General features: G+C 37.1%; 1 protein-coding gene and 2 pseudogenes across 6 annotated transcripts; 2 read left to right on the forward strand and 1 right to left on the reverse strand.

Annotated features, from left to right (window-relative positions):
• Nucleotides 1-16: 16 nt before the first annotated feature.
• LOC110790717 (F-box protein At3g07870) lies at nt 17-7,692 on the forward strand. Of its 6 annotated transcripts, none has more exons than XR_008923918.1 (5): nt 18-269; nt 549-2,446; nt 7,069-7,183; nt 7,300-7,361; nt 7,479-7,692. XR_008923918.1 is itself a non-coding variant. In XM_021995490.2 (2 exons), the coding sequence occupies exon 2, from the start codon at nt 570-572 to the stop codon at nt 2,064-2,066; it is 1,497 nt and encodes a 498-aa protein (XP_021851182.2). In that variant the 5' UTR covers nt 17-269; nt 549-569; the 3' UTR covers nt 2,067-2,634. The 6 variants fall into 6 exon arrangements, 1 of the variants encoding a protein (XP_021851182.2); XR_008923917.1 differs by having other exon boundaries at nt 7,086-7,183; XR_008923914.1 differs by having other exon boundaries at nt 7,035-7,361.
• Nucleotides 5,305-8,097, reverse strand: LOC110790713 (cysteine-rich receptor-like protein kinase 44; annotated as a pseudogene).
• On the forward strand, nt 8,097-14,202 carry LOC110790715 (cysteine-rich receptor-like protein kinase 10; annotated as a pseudogene).
• The last annotated feature ends 274 nt before the right edge of the window (nt 14,203-14,476 follow it).

Genomic DNA, 14,476 nt, shown 5'->3' on the forward strand with positions numbered 1-14,476 from the left:
TTTAAATGTAACAAAGGCAGATGGTAATATATACCCTTGGTTAGTTGGTTTCTCTCTCCACCTTCCCCCCTAAAATTTTAAATTTCAAAGCCATTTCTCAATTTACCATCTTTAGTCGCGCGTTCCACACCGCACTCAAACAGTGAAACCCTAAGACACATCACTGTACACTGGTGTCATTCAGTCGCCGGCCACCGCATTCCCCGTCGCTCCCTTAGCGCAGCCACCGTGTTCGCTTTTCTATTTCCATCAGAAGTTCAGATCTGAAGGTAAAATCTTCCCCCATTTCCTTTATTATTTTCATGTAATTATAGTATTTGTTAATATGTATTCTTCAATTTGTTTCTGTGAACTTTCACCATGATTAGGCGTAATTCTCCTAATTCTTCAGTATTGCAGTACAATTTATTTATTTGATTCTGTTTCAATTACACAATTTTGTAGTTTTTGCTTCCTTCTTCAAAATTGTAGTGTGAAATTGTTGTGAATTTGGGGGAAATTGTGTGAAAGTGTTGTTCTTGACTGTAGAATTTTGTAATTTCTGACAGAAGTACAAACCCTAATCTACTATGAAAGGACTCAAACATGAAGAGGGTCCATTAATGGGGTTGTCAGAAGATCTGATCCTTGAAATCCTATTTCGATCAACCATAAGATCATTAGGAAGACTCTGTTGTGTCTCCAAAAAGTTGGATACCCTTATCTCAAACCCCGGTTTTGCCATATCTCGTCTCAATTTTTCGAACGCTACCACTCCACCCTTAACCCTTGCTATGCAGAAATATAATACCATTTCCTCTCTGAAGTTTAGAAGTTCCACCGATATTACTAAGGGCGTAAACTTAATTGGATTGGACAGACAATTTGATGATGACAACTCTTTTGATGGGTGTTACTTTTTTATTGTTGGATCATGTCATGGCCTTTTGTGTCTTTACATTAAGGAGAAGAAGAAACGTGGCAAAGATTTGATGTATCTTTGGAACCCTACCACCAACGAATCCAGAAAAATCTCATTGCCTGTAGAACGGAGTTTAACTTATGTTAAGGTAGACTCTTGCTGGTTTGGCTTTCTTCCCTCCTTAAATGACTATAAGATCCTGTTAGTTTACACAGTGTATAAGCCGGCGTATGCAGATCACATGTATTTATACTCGTTAAGGAATAAAAGATGGGAAGAAGTTCGTGTATGTGATAAAGATTTGTCTTCCATTTCGCAATCTGACTCAGTTTTCATGGATGAAGCACTGCATTACCTCATTCGTCGCCAATGCATATTTAAATTTGATTTGGTTACTGAGACTTTGAAGAGGATATCCATCTCATTCGCGCCAGAATTATTTTCAAATGCATATCAGACGTATCTTAGTGTCATTGGAGAATATGATTGTCTATGTGTTGGGTTTGTACATCACTCCAAGAAAAACGTCCAGAGAGTATCTGATGACGACTCTGAGGGGGATGAGGGTGATAAATGGATGTTCGAGTTGTGGATGTTAGAGGAATATAACAACTGGGGTTCGTGGAAAAAGTTGTACAACATTGACTTGCAGGAAAAGATTGCTAGACGTTGCACCCAATTTTTAGGGATCACATATAGTGGCCTTCTTTGTTTTCTAAATGTGCATGACAGACTTGTGCTTATTGACCCAAGTTGGGATCCACCTTCACATGTCATCGTTGGGAATTGTGCAAAGGTTTACAAGTTGATCAGTTATGTGAGGAGTCTTGTTTCCCCTTCCTCTCCTTTTGTTGTTGATGATGATGAGCAACCAGGTGGGAATTCATGCCTTCGAACGAGCTTTCGGCTTCCTCCTTGCCCATGGATTGCCGTAAGTGGTGGTGTAAATGTTGATGCTACAGATGATGATGATGATGAAGAAGAAGATGATGATGGGGCTGATAGTGATGACGATGATGGTGATGACCATAACAATGATGGGGGTGATAGTGATGACAGTGATGATGACGATGATGGTGATGACCACGACGACGATGATGATGGGGGTGGTGATGAAGATGAAGAAGATGGTGGTGGCGGCATTAATTTGACTTTGAGTTTATAGGAGATTTCTTTGTAGCTTCTGCAATCGAACTATATTTGTAGTTCTATCTATGATTACTCATCAGTGAGTTGTTAAATGGATCAATTACTGCTTTTAGGATCTTTTAATTCTCTTTGGGACTACATGGAGTAAACAGAGTGGGTCTTTTGGAAGTGGTAGACAGTTGATGCGTAACAATAGACAGCAAAAACAGGATTGGAGTTGTCAAGGAGATCTTTTGGGGATGTGCAGTCAGAGGTGTGAGGGTTGTTTTAACTCGGATTTTGTCATTCTGATTCAGGAGTTGGAATCTGGTAACTTGCAGCTGAACCTGGCGTTACACTGATGATGTAAAGGAAGATCATGTTTGTTCATTGTCCATGATATCCTCTCTTATGCTTGTAAGTATGGTTCTAATTACAAGTAGTTTATTTATGTATTTGCACTAAGAATCCTTTTCTGAGAGGGTGGAAAGACTTTGGTTAGAAATTTGGGTTCTGGAAACTGATCTCTTGTACTTTTAGACAAATTTGTGTCAAATTATAGTATGTGATTCCTATGCTTTCTGTCATATGGAATATTTTTCTTAGCTGATTAACCTTACAGTTGTTTACGAGGATAATGTAGGCGTAAAAAAGTATTTGGGAAACATGCTAAAGGTTAGGTTCGGACACACTTAACAGAATCAGACCTAGACAAATCTCATTATTCCAGAGTCCCAACTGGCCTATCTCTAATTGTAGGAACTAGGAAGACTAGAGTTATTTGAAAAAAAATATTGTGCAATTTTCAGTATATCCAAATGCCTGGTTTTCATTAGGACATAGCACCGGGAGGGTGGAAACCGAGTTACGGATACAAACCCGGCAAGGCGGCAAGTATTTTCTGGGACGTCGCCCCTGCAGAGAACCATGGCTTCGACTTTATCTAGGTTTTGGCCTGCGGTGAAGTTGTAGTAGCCATGGGTGATATGCTATGTTACTCCGACACTCCGGTGGAAGGTGTGTGTCGGTGTCGACACGACCCGACCCGCGACACGACACTCGACACGTGTCCGGGGAGGTGTCGACACCGGTGTCGGAAAAGGGTCCGAATTGCAGTGTCGAAATCGGGAGGAGAAAAGAAAAGAACTAAAAAAATAAAAATAAAATGCATTCGAGATGAAGATATACGTAGTAGATGATAAAATTAGTCTTACCCGGACCAAAAAACAATGGATCTTGAAGAATTCGAAACCCTAGATCTAACAATTGATGGTCGGGGAAGGCGAGAGAAGAAAAAATATGTTGGGGCTTTTGCTGTAGAAGGAAAAACAAGCATAATGAACTCTTCAATTTTCGTTTTCATTGATTATTTTCTTGAGAATCAGCCATAGTCATGGCTGAAGAGGTTTCTCTTTCCCGTCGGTTGTTTTGTGGTTGTTGGTCAAATGGTAAAACTGCTGGTCATTGACTCATTGCACAATTTTTTTTTTAACCTTTAAAAAAAATAAAATAAACAAGGGTAAGTGTGGCCCGTGTGGGAGCCTGGGAGGTGTGCCAGGTGGGAAACAAACCCACGTGCTATCTGTCATACGGAATACTTTTTTAAGGGAATCTTTCCATTACTGTAGTTTGCAGACAACCATTAGTCAACTTTTTCATTTTTTTTAATTTCTTTGTAATTTGTAGTAACACTTTTAAAGAACTATTCTTTGTACCTTTCCCTCAAAAAAACATAACTATTCTTTGTACCTCACTATCTTCATATTTTTTTTATTTGACAACTAATTTTGTTATTTTATAAAAAGTGTCGCTTTTTTATCCGACACTTTGTATAGGAGCCGTGTCTAAAAATTAAGTCAAGACACTCCTTTGACCGTGTCGGAGTGTCTGCAATTATTTGAATCGGAGTGTCGGATACTCCGACACCCGTGTCGGACACGACACCGACACCCGTATCTGAGTAACATAGGTGATATGAGTATTGGAGGATAGAGAATTGAGGACTGTTTTGAGGTTGGATTGTTAAGGCTGTTTGGGGTGTAAGTTATGTTCTCACATTTGCTATGAAGGAATTGAAACTGGGCAGAAGTTTTAGATAGGAAAGAAATGAGGATCAATGAGAGGACTAAGCAGAGTAAAGTTGGTAACTCCATTTGTTGTGATTTAGGCAACAAAAATTCCTTTGTAAAGACAACAATCACAGTATATAAATATGAATTGAAAAAGAGAGAATATGGTGGAGTTGGTGTAATTTTAGAAAAATTAAAGTATTTGGCATAAAAACATGCATTTTAGATACGCTTATGTTTAAATGTTCAGTAGGTAGAGGCTGCTACCTCCATTTTACAATTACTCCGTAAGTCCGTATTAAGTGTTCTGTTTGATGTAAAATTACGTCTGCTTTAGAAAATAATACTTCATCATTGTATATTTCCTGTTTAAAAATCGGGTTTTTTTTGGGTATATCAGAGTATATTATCTCCTATAGTTCTATTTGTTGCATCTTTGATTCTGAATTTCTGCATTGAGATTATGCAGGCAGTTCTTACTTTTTAGATTTACGATCTGAGTCGATGACAGGGTCCTTTAAAAATATCAAAAACTTAAGTTATGATCAAATGAACCGATGCATTTGTAAACTTCTCTTAATTTTGTTTAAATGCTTAAAATACAGAAGGTTGTTAAGAATCTACACCTAAGTTCATATCTTATAAACTGATTATATCCTGTCCTCAGATGGAGGAAACTGATTTTGGCACACCACATATCCAGTAAAGTACGGAAAACCGCGTCCTTTAAAAAATATCAAAAACTTAAGTTATGATCAAATGAACCGTTGCATTTATAAACTTCTCTTTATTTTGTTTAAATGCTTAAAAAACAGAAGGTTATTAAGAATCTACACCTAAGTTTATATCTTATAAACCGATCAGATCCTGTCCCCAGATGGAGGAAACTGATTTTAGCACACCAAAAATTGATTTTGGCACACCACATTTTGTGGAAAGCACGGAAAATTGTGTCTCACAATGGTGTGTCAAAATCAATTTTTGATGTGCCAAAATCATTTTCCCCAGATGGATGCTGAATTTCTTCTTCTGTTATAGCTTCTGTTCTTCTGAAATTTCTGAAGTGAATGGCTTCCAATTCCAGAAGTCCTCGTTCTCTTGTTCTCATACTGTGTTGTTTCATAGTTGTATGGGGTATGGACAGAGAAATTGAAACTTCATTCATATTGATGGCGGAGGTTTAATTATTAGCTACATTAAGCAGTATTATCGAGGATAAACTTGTGTCATAGAAACCTCATTTATTGAACATGCAAGCAATCCACTACTAGATTGATCTGAGGTATTCCCTTGGGAAGTTGCATTCAATGTTGTATGGCTTCGTGTGAAAAATGCCGGGTGTGAAGGCACTTGTAGAGAAAGAGAAGAGCTACTTAGCATAAGTTCAACTGAAGACATAGTAGGTCTGTCTGCCATGTTATGCTGGACACACAGCAAACCAATGTGTATGCATCTCAATATCTCTGTACTAAATGCAGGAGATAATGTAGGATCAACTAGATTCCAACCCTTGCCTTCTAGCCAGTTTTTCCATGCCTGTAACATCAAAATTCCATGGTTAGGTTGTGTATACTGTGTCAATAATCAGTACTGAATGCAAGAATAAGTAATCATGTACACTTACAAAAGTAAGCAGGTTTTCTGAATTTTCTCCAATATGGAAAGAGCTAATCCTTTGACCACTTACAATCTCTAGGACAAGGACACCAAAGCTATAGACGTCGGGCTTCATTGAGACATGCCCATGAAGCACATACTCTGGTGCCATATATCCACTGCCAAAATAACAGTGTGTCATCTCTCAATTCTCAAAGTTAAAGATTGGATACAAAATCAAGTATATTGCAGGAAGTTACTGATATAGATGGTACTCACTAGGTTCCGACAATATTGCTTGCGACTGCTTGAGTCTGGTCAATGTTAAACAACCTTGCCATACCAAAATCTGCAATCTTAGCATTGAAATCTGAATCTAGTAGAACATTGTCAGCTTTAAGGTCACGATGAATAATCCGCAGTCTAGAATCTTCATGAAGGTATAGAAGTCCTCTAGAAATCCCATTTATGATTTTCCACCGTGTTTCCAATTGCATAGGTGAATCTTGTACAGGATCTGTTTACACATATGTCAGAAATATCTTTTAGCAAATTAAGAACATTCTAGAAGTTTCATGTCAAGGCGTCTACTTACCAAATAGGAAGTTGTCAAGGCTTTTGTTGATCACAAACTCATAAATCAGAAGCATTTCATCTTCTTCCAAGCAGAAACCTAATAGCCTCACCAGATTTCGATGCTGAAGTTTCGCTAATATCAGAATTTCATTTTTGAACTGTACATCCCCTTGAACAGAATTTGCTGCCAGCCTCTTCACCGCTATTTCTTGGTCATCAGGTAGCTTACCCTGCAATAGAGATGACGATCCAGTAACTTGAAGTCATAACTAATTATTTCATAGGTTTGGAACACATGTTTGTTACCTTATAAACGGTGCCAAATCCACCTTCTCCGAGATAATTGTCATCAGAAAAATCGGTTGTTGCAACCTTTATAGCCCCGAGGCTATATTGTAAGGATCGGAGAGTTTCCATTTCTTCTTCTACAAGAACAGTACATAATCATGAACCACGGAACCAGAAGAATTTGACAGTAAAAAGTTAACATTCTGGAGTGGCTTACTGTTTAGGTCTGTGGTAGACTTTTTCTGTTTCTTCCTCCTTAGTAAGATGCAGATTGAAGCTATAGTCATGATGAGTACAAGTGACCTGACAATTGGGATAACAATGACAATGGAGCTATTGGGCTTCTTCCTCTTTTCAACTAACAGGAGAATTTTGAAATACTGATGTTATTTGTGGAATATCATGCAAACATCAGAAATCTGGAAACAAAACAAAAGCTTGATTCAAAACTTTTGTGTGCCTTGTACCTTGTGCAGTAGTACTTCTGTTTGATGCAGGTGTCGTTGGTAGCTGTGGTGGTGGTGCAGGTGGTGGACCAACATCATTAACATTACCATAAAAGGAGTAGATTTCATACCGAAGATTGCAGCTAGGTGTAATCACCCTTGCTCCTGCGGCAATAAATGTAGGCGTAACAAAATATTTGGACACATATCACACAGTCAACCCTTGACAAATCTGGATTACACTGAACAAGTCCATACATGGTTTGATTTGTACTAGTAATATTTATCTGTGCAGCAGCAGATTTCAGCTCAGAATTCCCCAATGAAGCCTTATTTTGCAAGGTACTCATCAAAAAAGTAAGCGTGTCGTTAAACCCCGTGATATTTGAAACATTCTTGTTATTGTACAGAGCCCAACCTGGTCTCTCTCTTACAGCATGAAAACTGAAATTGTTTGAGTAAAATATTATGCAGTTGTCAGTGTACCCGAAAGCCTCTGTTTGGTTAGGACATAACATCGGAAGAGTGGCAGCCGAGTCACGGATACATAGCCGGCAAGTGTTGTAAGGTACGTCACCTCTGCATAGGACCATGGCTTTGACTTTGTTAGGAGTTTGACCCGCGGTGAAGTTGTAGTAGCCATTGGTGAGTCGAAGGGTTGAGGATAGAGAGTTGAGGGCTGTTTTGAGGTTGGATTGGTAAGTGCTGTTTTGGGTGTAATAGCTGATGTTTCCGCATTTACTGTAGAGGAATTGAAACTGAGCTGAGGTTTTTGGAAGGAAAGAAATGAGGATGAATTGGAGCACTAATAATATGAGTTTTGTTGGTAACTCCATTTCTTGATAACTTTTGTTAATGGTGTTATTTGTTTGAATCTGTGAATTATATGTTAATTTCCTTTGCCAACAACTCTGAAGGTCGTAAGAATAAAAAATGTGATGTAGGTTGATAAGAGTTGAAATTTTAGACAATATTAGGACAAAGTTGTTATTTTACGCCAATTTTTTCAAATCTATAATGCATAAAAGCTACTCCTTCTGTCCCACATTACTCGTTGCACCTACTTTTGCATAAAATTTTAGGTGATAAGTGCTTGTATTTCTATAAATTTTATCAATTCTTATTTTATTGAAAAAGTAGATGTGATAAGAGTTAATGAAATATATTTTTAATGGAATGAGAGAGGCTGTGAGGATCAAACTTTTGTTAGTGGTATAAGATATACTTCCTCCGTTCATAAATACTCGCAATGTTTGTCAGTTTCACGCATGCCAATGCACGATTTAGATCGTCCATATCTTAAATACCCTTCAAGCAAAAATTATAAAAAGTTGATATTTTGAAAATACGTATTGAGACGAATCTAACAAGATCCTACACGACTATGTTTTATTTGACACTAGATTAGATCATGTGCACGCACGGATTTTGATTATTTTTTCACAAAATACTTAACTCAATATCTCCCAAACTATTGCATAGTTATAACATTTTTAACATACTCGTTTAAATTTATTAATCTAATATGCATATTTAAAATGCTAATATGATAATTTGACCAAAATATTAAGTGATATATTTTCCATTATTAATGTAGCGATTTGACTAAAATATTACCAATTTAGAAAAATTATTATTATGTTGTATCTATTTTTGCCTTAATTTATAAACTAAATTTTGTTTCCACATAAATAGTTTATAAAAAAAGGTAAACAATAAGAATAAAATAAAACAGAGATACCCTTTTTTGGGAAAGTGGTTTTTGGCGGGAAAAAATCGTACCAGGAATTGACACGTGTAATTTCTGGTGTCTATTTAAGTATATAGTAATAGATAATAGATATAAATCACCAACAATAGTCAAAGTGGAATATGTGAATAGTGTAAAAATACCAAATGTTGCGAGTATTTATGAACAGAGGAAGTACAATATAATAGATGTGGGATAATTCCTAATTTGAAAGTACATAAAAAAAGAAAATGTAACAAAGTAATGTGGAACAGAGGGAGTAACATATTGAGCCTTTTTGTAAATTAGATTTTTCATCTGAAAGTTCCCTTCAAAATCTCTTACAACTAAACACGTTCAATCACCTTTTAAAATTGTCAAATATCTAATTCACTTAAAAAAAAAACTCTTTTTTTCCAAAACCCCTGTCTCATAAGTCATAACCAAACACCTCCTATGTGAAAAAACAATATATTTCATGTCCGTTATTACAATATCATGTCCTAAGCTTTACAAATCTATTTCTTTTAGATTTCATGTACCAACTCTACCTTTTGTTCGGTTGGTAATCCTCAATTATTCTGTATACTATTACTTTTCTTCACTTGCAACTCAAAGAAATGGAGCCATCAAAGACTTCTTACTTGATTCTATATCTCATCCTCAATATTTCGATCCCCAAATTAGTCACACCTCAGTTCGCATTCTGCCACGGTTGGTGCGGCGGCGCGACTTACGCAGCCAACAGCACGTACCAATCCAACCTCAGACAAGTCCTAAACTCTCTATCCACAGACAATCGAATCACGTACGGCTTCTACAACTTCACCGCTGGCCGAGGCCTCGATCGAGTGAACTCCATAGTCGTATGCAGAGGCGACGTTCCAGTAGGGACGTGTCGGGTTTGTGTAAGAGACTCAGCTAGCTCAATCCCTCAGAGTTGTCCTAACCAAAGAGAGGCACTTGGGTATAGTCAATACTGCACAATTTATATCTCAAATCGCGCTATATATGGCATTGTGCAAGACGAGCCGCAATGGTATGGATAAACTCACCGGTTCATAAACAAGCCTGTACTACCTCCGTTTCAAAATGATCTTTACACTTTTCGTTTTAGTTTGTTCATATGTAATGTAGTATTCTTTACACTTTGTTTTATTTCTATTTTTTGACATGAAAATTATTAACTAATCTTTTTTTACCCAAAGGTATTTATAATTTTACACCCACTTTATCTTGTTTTATTCATTTTTTTCACAATCTACTTTTTCACATATTTCTCTTATTTTATCCCTATTTTATTATATTCAACCAACCTTTTTACTTTTGTATTAATAGTTGTGCAAATAGTAACCGTAAAAATCTTTATGACACGTAGGTAGTACAAGAGAAGAAACTGACCACATATAAGTCTGATGGGTTCCATCCTAAAACCAATTGATAATAGATGGAGCAACCCACCAATCTTATTTGTTAGTCAATCTACTTTATTTATTTATTTATTTATTTATTTATTTCGATAACTAGTTTAATACTCACATGTGAATTTTTACTCTTTACAGGTATCTAACGAGAAGCGAAAACGTGACCGGTGTTGTTGGGTTTAACCAAACACTCTCTTCTTTAATGGTTTCCTTACAAAATCGAGCTGCTTCAGGTAATTCAGAGCTGAAATTTGCTACCGGAGCGGTTAATCTTACCGGCGGTGGAGGTCAGAGGTTATATGGGATTGTGCAGTGTACTCCAGATTTGTGTAGACTAAGTTGTGAACAATGCATTCAAGGGTCATTTTCTCTGCTCCCAACATGTTGTATTCAGCCGACTTATACTGCTTCAGGGGTAACCATTGTCATTCCAAGTTGCTTTGTTCGGTATGAACTCTTCGACTTCTTAGCAAATGTGCCTGATTTAACTCCGCCGCCGCTACCTCCGTCACCAGGACCTCCATTACCGCCAAACAATGGCAATACAACAACTACAACAGGTATATATGAAACCCTTTCATTTCTTTAACATTCTGAAGATATTGTTGTTGTTCAGTTCAGTACAATTCCATTCGAGTTATTTGTGGAAGATAGGCAATTTAATTCAGCCTTTTGAAGTCTGGTTGGGTCAGATCATATACCCAAATCCGGCCATACAGAGTGGACTTAGTTATTGGGAGGGTCAAGCTAGGATTAGTGCGGGTCGGATAATGGAAAAACATTTTAGGGGTAAATTATGGACAGGTCTAAGCGGGCTGTGAGTGGGCGGTTCAATAAATGAGCAAGAAAAAATGAAACAAAAGGTCGTATGCCGAATGCAAGTGAATACGAATCTATAAACACAATTTCGTATATCATACTACGTAACTATTTTGGTTTTCAAAGTTTGTGTTATAAGTTTGACTCTATATTGACCTTGTGCAATAAGAGCTCTGCACAATAAGAACCCTATTAACTTCACACTAACCCTATACGGACCTTGTGGACTACCCTGTTCAATAACCAGGTTTAATACGAGTAATTTGGGTAGATGCAATTTGAGTTTGTGTCAGACAATCGAGTATTGGAAGGGTCTAGTTGTAAGAAAGTATATAACCTACTCTGCTTGACAGGGTAAAGATTGTGTATATTCTTAGATTTGTTGTTTTTCTAGGATGGGAGATAATCTCTTATTTTCTTTTTGAATGTAATTCTGTGTTTGTAGCCAGGAGAAGCACAAAACCTATCAATCCCAGTGTTATTTCCATCCCAATTGTTGTCGCGACAACACTTATTGTCACGGTAGTCCTTTGCATCACAATAAGGAAAAAGAAGCTGAGCAACTACTGGAAGGTGAAGTTTACCAGTAAGTCTAGAAATCTAACAAAATCCTCCTCATCAAATGTAACTTGCTTCATATGAATGTATTTAATTATCTTATTTGGAAAGTGCAGAAGATGAAATAGAGACCCTTCAATCTCTGCAATTCAGTTTGGGGACTATTAAACATGCAACATGGGATTTTTCGGATGAAAATAAGCTCGGAGAAGGTGGATTTGGCATTGTTTACAAGGTAAAACTCGGAAGTTTGTCAAATACTGCCTAGTGAAAACTACATTGTTAAGGAGATAATTACGAACTCTAATTGTGTATGCCTAATTACAATTTCAGGGTGTTCTTGCTGACGGGCAAGAGCTAGCAGTGAAGAGGTTGTCGAGGAATTCAGTGCACGGAGACTTACAGTTCAAAAACGAAGTTTTGATACTGGCAAAACTCCAACACAAGAACTTGGTGAGGCTCCTAGGATTTTGCCTTCAGGAAGAAGAGATGCTTCTCATCTATGAGTTTGTTGCTAACAGAAGCCTTGATTACTTCATATTCGGTAAGTAAATACTTCCTCCGTTCTTATTTAGCTGACACACATTTCTGTAGTACGTTTGCCAATGCACATTTTTTTTAATTACAAATATCTTTGTTTATGTAAAAGAAAAAAGTTATAAAAAGTTGATATTTTGTAAATGTTTATGAAGACGAATTTAACAAGATTCATTCAAATTAGGGTGTATAAATAATGCTAAAGTCAAACTGTGTCAACTAAATAAGAATGGAGGAAATATGTATTAAAACGTTATCCAAAATGATATTTTCGAGTTAAATATGCCTAATAAAGTTCTTGGGTTTGTCTTTTTGGGTGATATGTTAACTAGATCCTGTGCAGCGTGAGTCTATGGGATGGGAAACACGCTACAAAATCATCTATGGCACTAGTAGAGGGCTACTCTACCTCCATGAAGAGTCAAGAACACGAATCATACATCGTGACCTAAAAGCAGGGAATGTACTCCTAGATGAAGAATTTAACCCTAAAAGATTTTGGTACGGCAAGGCTATTTAACATTGATCAAACTCAAACATTTGCAAGTAGAATTGTCGGTACCTAGTAAGTGTCCTGAACTTTCAGCTACATCAATTTTCGTTTATATATATATAATAATAATAATAATAATACTAATAATATCGTACACTAATACAATTACGAGTATACCCTTATTATCCTCTACTAAAATATTTCTATGTTCAGTGGATATATGGCACCAGAGTACGTGCTCCATGGACAAGTATCAATGAAGACCGATGTCTTCAGCTTTGGTGTACTCGTCCTAGAGATTGTAAGCGGGCAAAGGATTAGCTCGTTTTCAGAGAGAATCCCGAAAACCTTCTTAGCTTTGTAAGTTCTGCTCCACTACTAATCTATGCTACCTCCGTTTCAAAATGATCTTTATACTTTCCGTTTTAGTCTGTTTTATAATGTTCTTTACACTTTGCTTTATTCTATTTTTGGACATGAAAATTTACTACCTTACATTTCTTACCACACAATATTTATAATTTTCACTCATTTTCTCTTACTATATTCATTTTTTTCTTACACCACTCACTTTTTACACATTTCTCTTACTTTATCCATATTTTTATTATATTTAACCAACTTTTCGACTTTTGTCTTAATATTTGTGCAAATAGTAACTGTAAAAATCTTTATGAAACGGAGGTAGTATATATCTTTCTACTAAAACAGACATCAGGAATGACTCATGTCACTTCTTATTTTTGTTAATTTTTTCAAATATAGGCTTGGAAGAATCTGGTAAATGGCACACCTTGGAATGTGGTGGATACTACATTATCAACCGGTTTTAGCACAGACATGCTGAGATATGGATGCATACCCCAAAATTTGTAGCAAACCCACGAAGGAATGTACCCTGCAATCTCTAAGTACTCCTCCTCCTCCTGCAAGGCCAGCCGATCCCTTTGAAGCCCCATCAGTGTTCAGTGCTATCCAGTCTACATGTCGGGTTAGCCATCGAATCATCACTTCTGTTCTGGTTTTGGGTTTGTTCAACAAGGTGTTAAAGTTGTCTCCTGTGAAGATGGCTTCCCAAGATTCTTCAACTCGATTACGAATGAAAGTACCTGTATCCACTGGAATTTCAGCATGTCTGCCAAAGCTAAAGCAATTTCTCCATCTCCAGTTCCACCATAGCGTACTGGCGAAGCACACAACCCATTTCTCAGAGTGGATTAGCTCTTTAGCGTTGATGTTTCGAATCAACCAGGCTTGGAGATCACCTGTATAAAAGGAAGGGTAGAGTGCTGTACCGCCCACACTAGCCCATATGCTTTTGGCCACTGGACAATCACGTAGCATATGTAGGAGGCTCTCTTCTTGGTTGGTATTGCATCGCTTGCATACTGGGTCATTGACAAGCGATTTTCGTGTCGTTATATGAAAACCACATAATCAAACAAGATTTATAAGAACACCTAACTAACCAACTATTTGATTATAGCGGCAAGTTCGGGATCGTCCCAAGAGATTGAATGTTCGATTTTTCGAACTAATTGTATTCACAAGCTAGCTCAAGCGGAAAATGAAAGTATGTATGTATGAATCTATTGAAATCAAAGAAAAGTAAATGGGATAATCTAGGGAATTGGGGATTGGTTTGGGTTCATTAGGAAAGGTCGAAGTTCAATCAATCAACATTGCAAGGAAATGATAATTAGGGGGAAAACCAACAAGTATTGCATTCGCCACCTCCCGGATAGAGTGCATTGGGTTATTTAATCCGAAGGAGAGCTCTCGCATGACCTCTAGACTAGGCACCTGCCGATTAGAACTAGTTCATCCCATATGCCTATACTAATCCTCAATTTCTTGACAAATTAGCATAAAACATTCCAATCAACCAACTAGAATTAGCATTTGCAACTAC

This window comes from Spinacia oleracea, chromosome 6 (assembly GCF_020520425.1).
Source record: "Spinacia oleracea cultivar Varoflay chromosome 6, BTI_SOV_V1, whole genome shotgun sequence".
Lineage (NCBI taxonomy): Eukaryota > Viridiplantae > Streptophyta > Magnoliopsida > Caryophyllales > Amaranthaceae > Spinacia > Spinacia oleracea.

What these genes read in the sequence shown, in the direction of transcription:
- LOC110790717 (XM_021995490.2), top strand. Translation starts at nt 570, where the DNA reads ATGAAAGGACTCAAACATGAAGAGGGTCCATTAATGGGGTTGTCAGAA.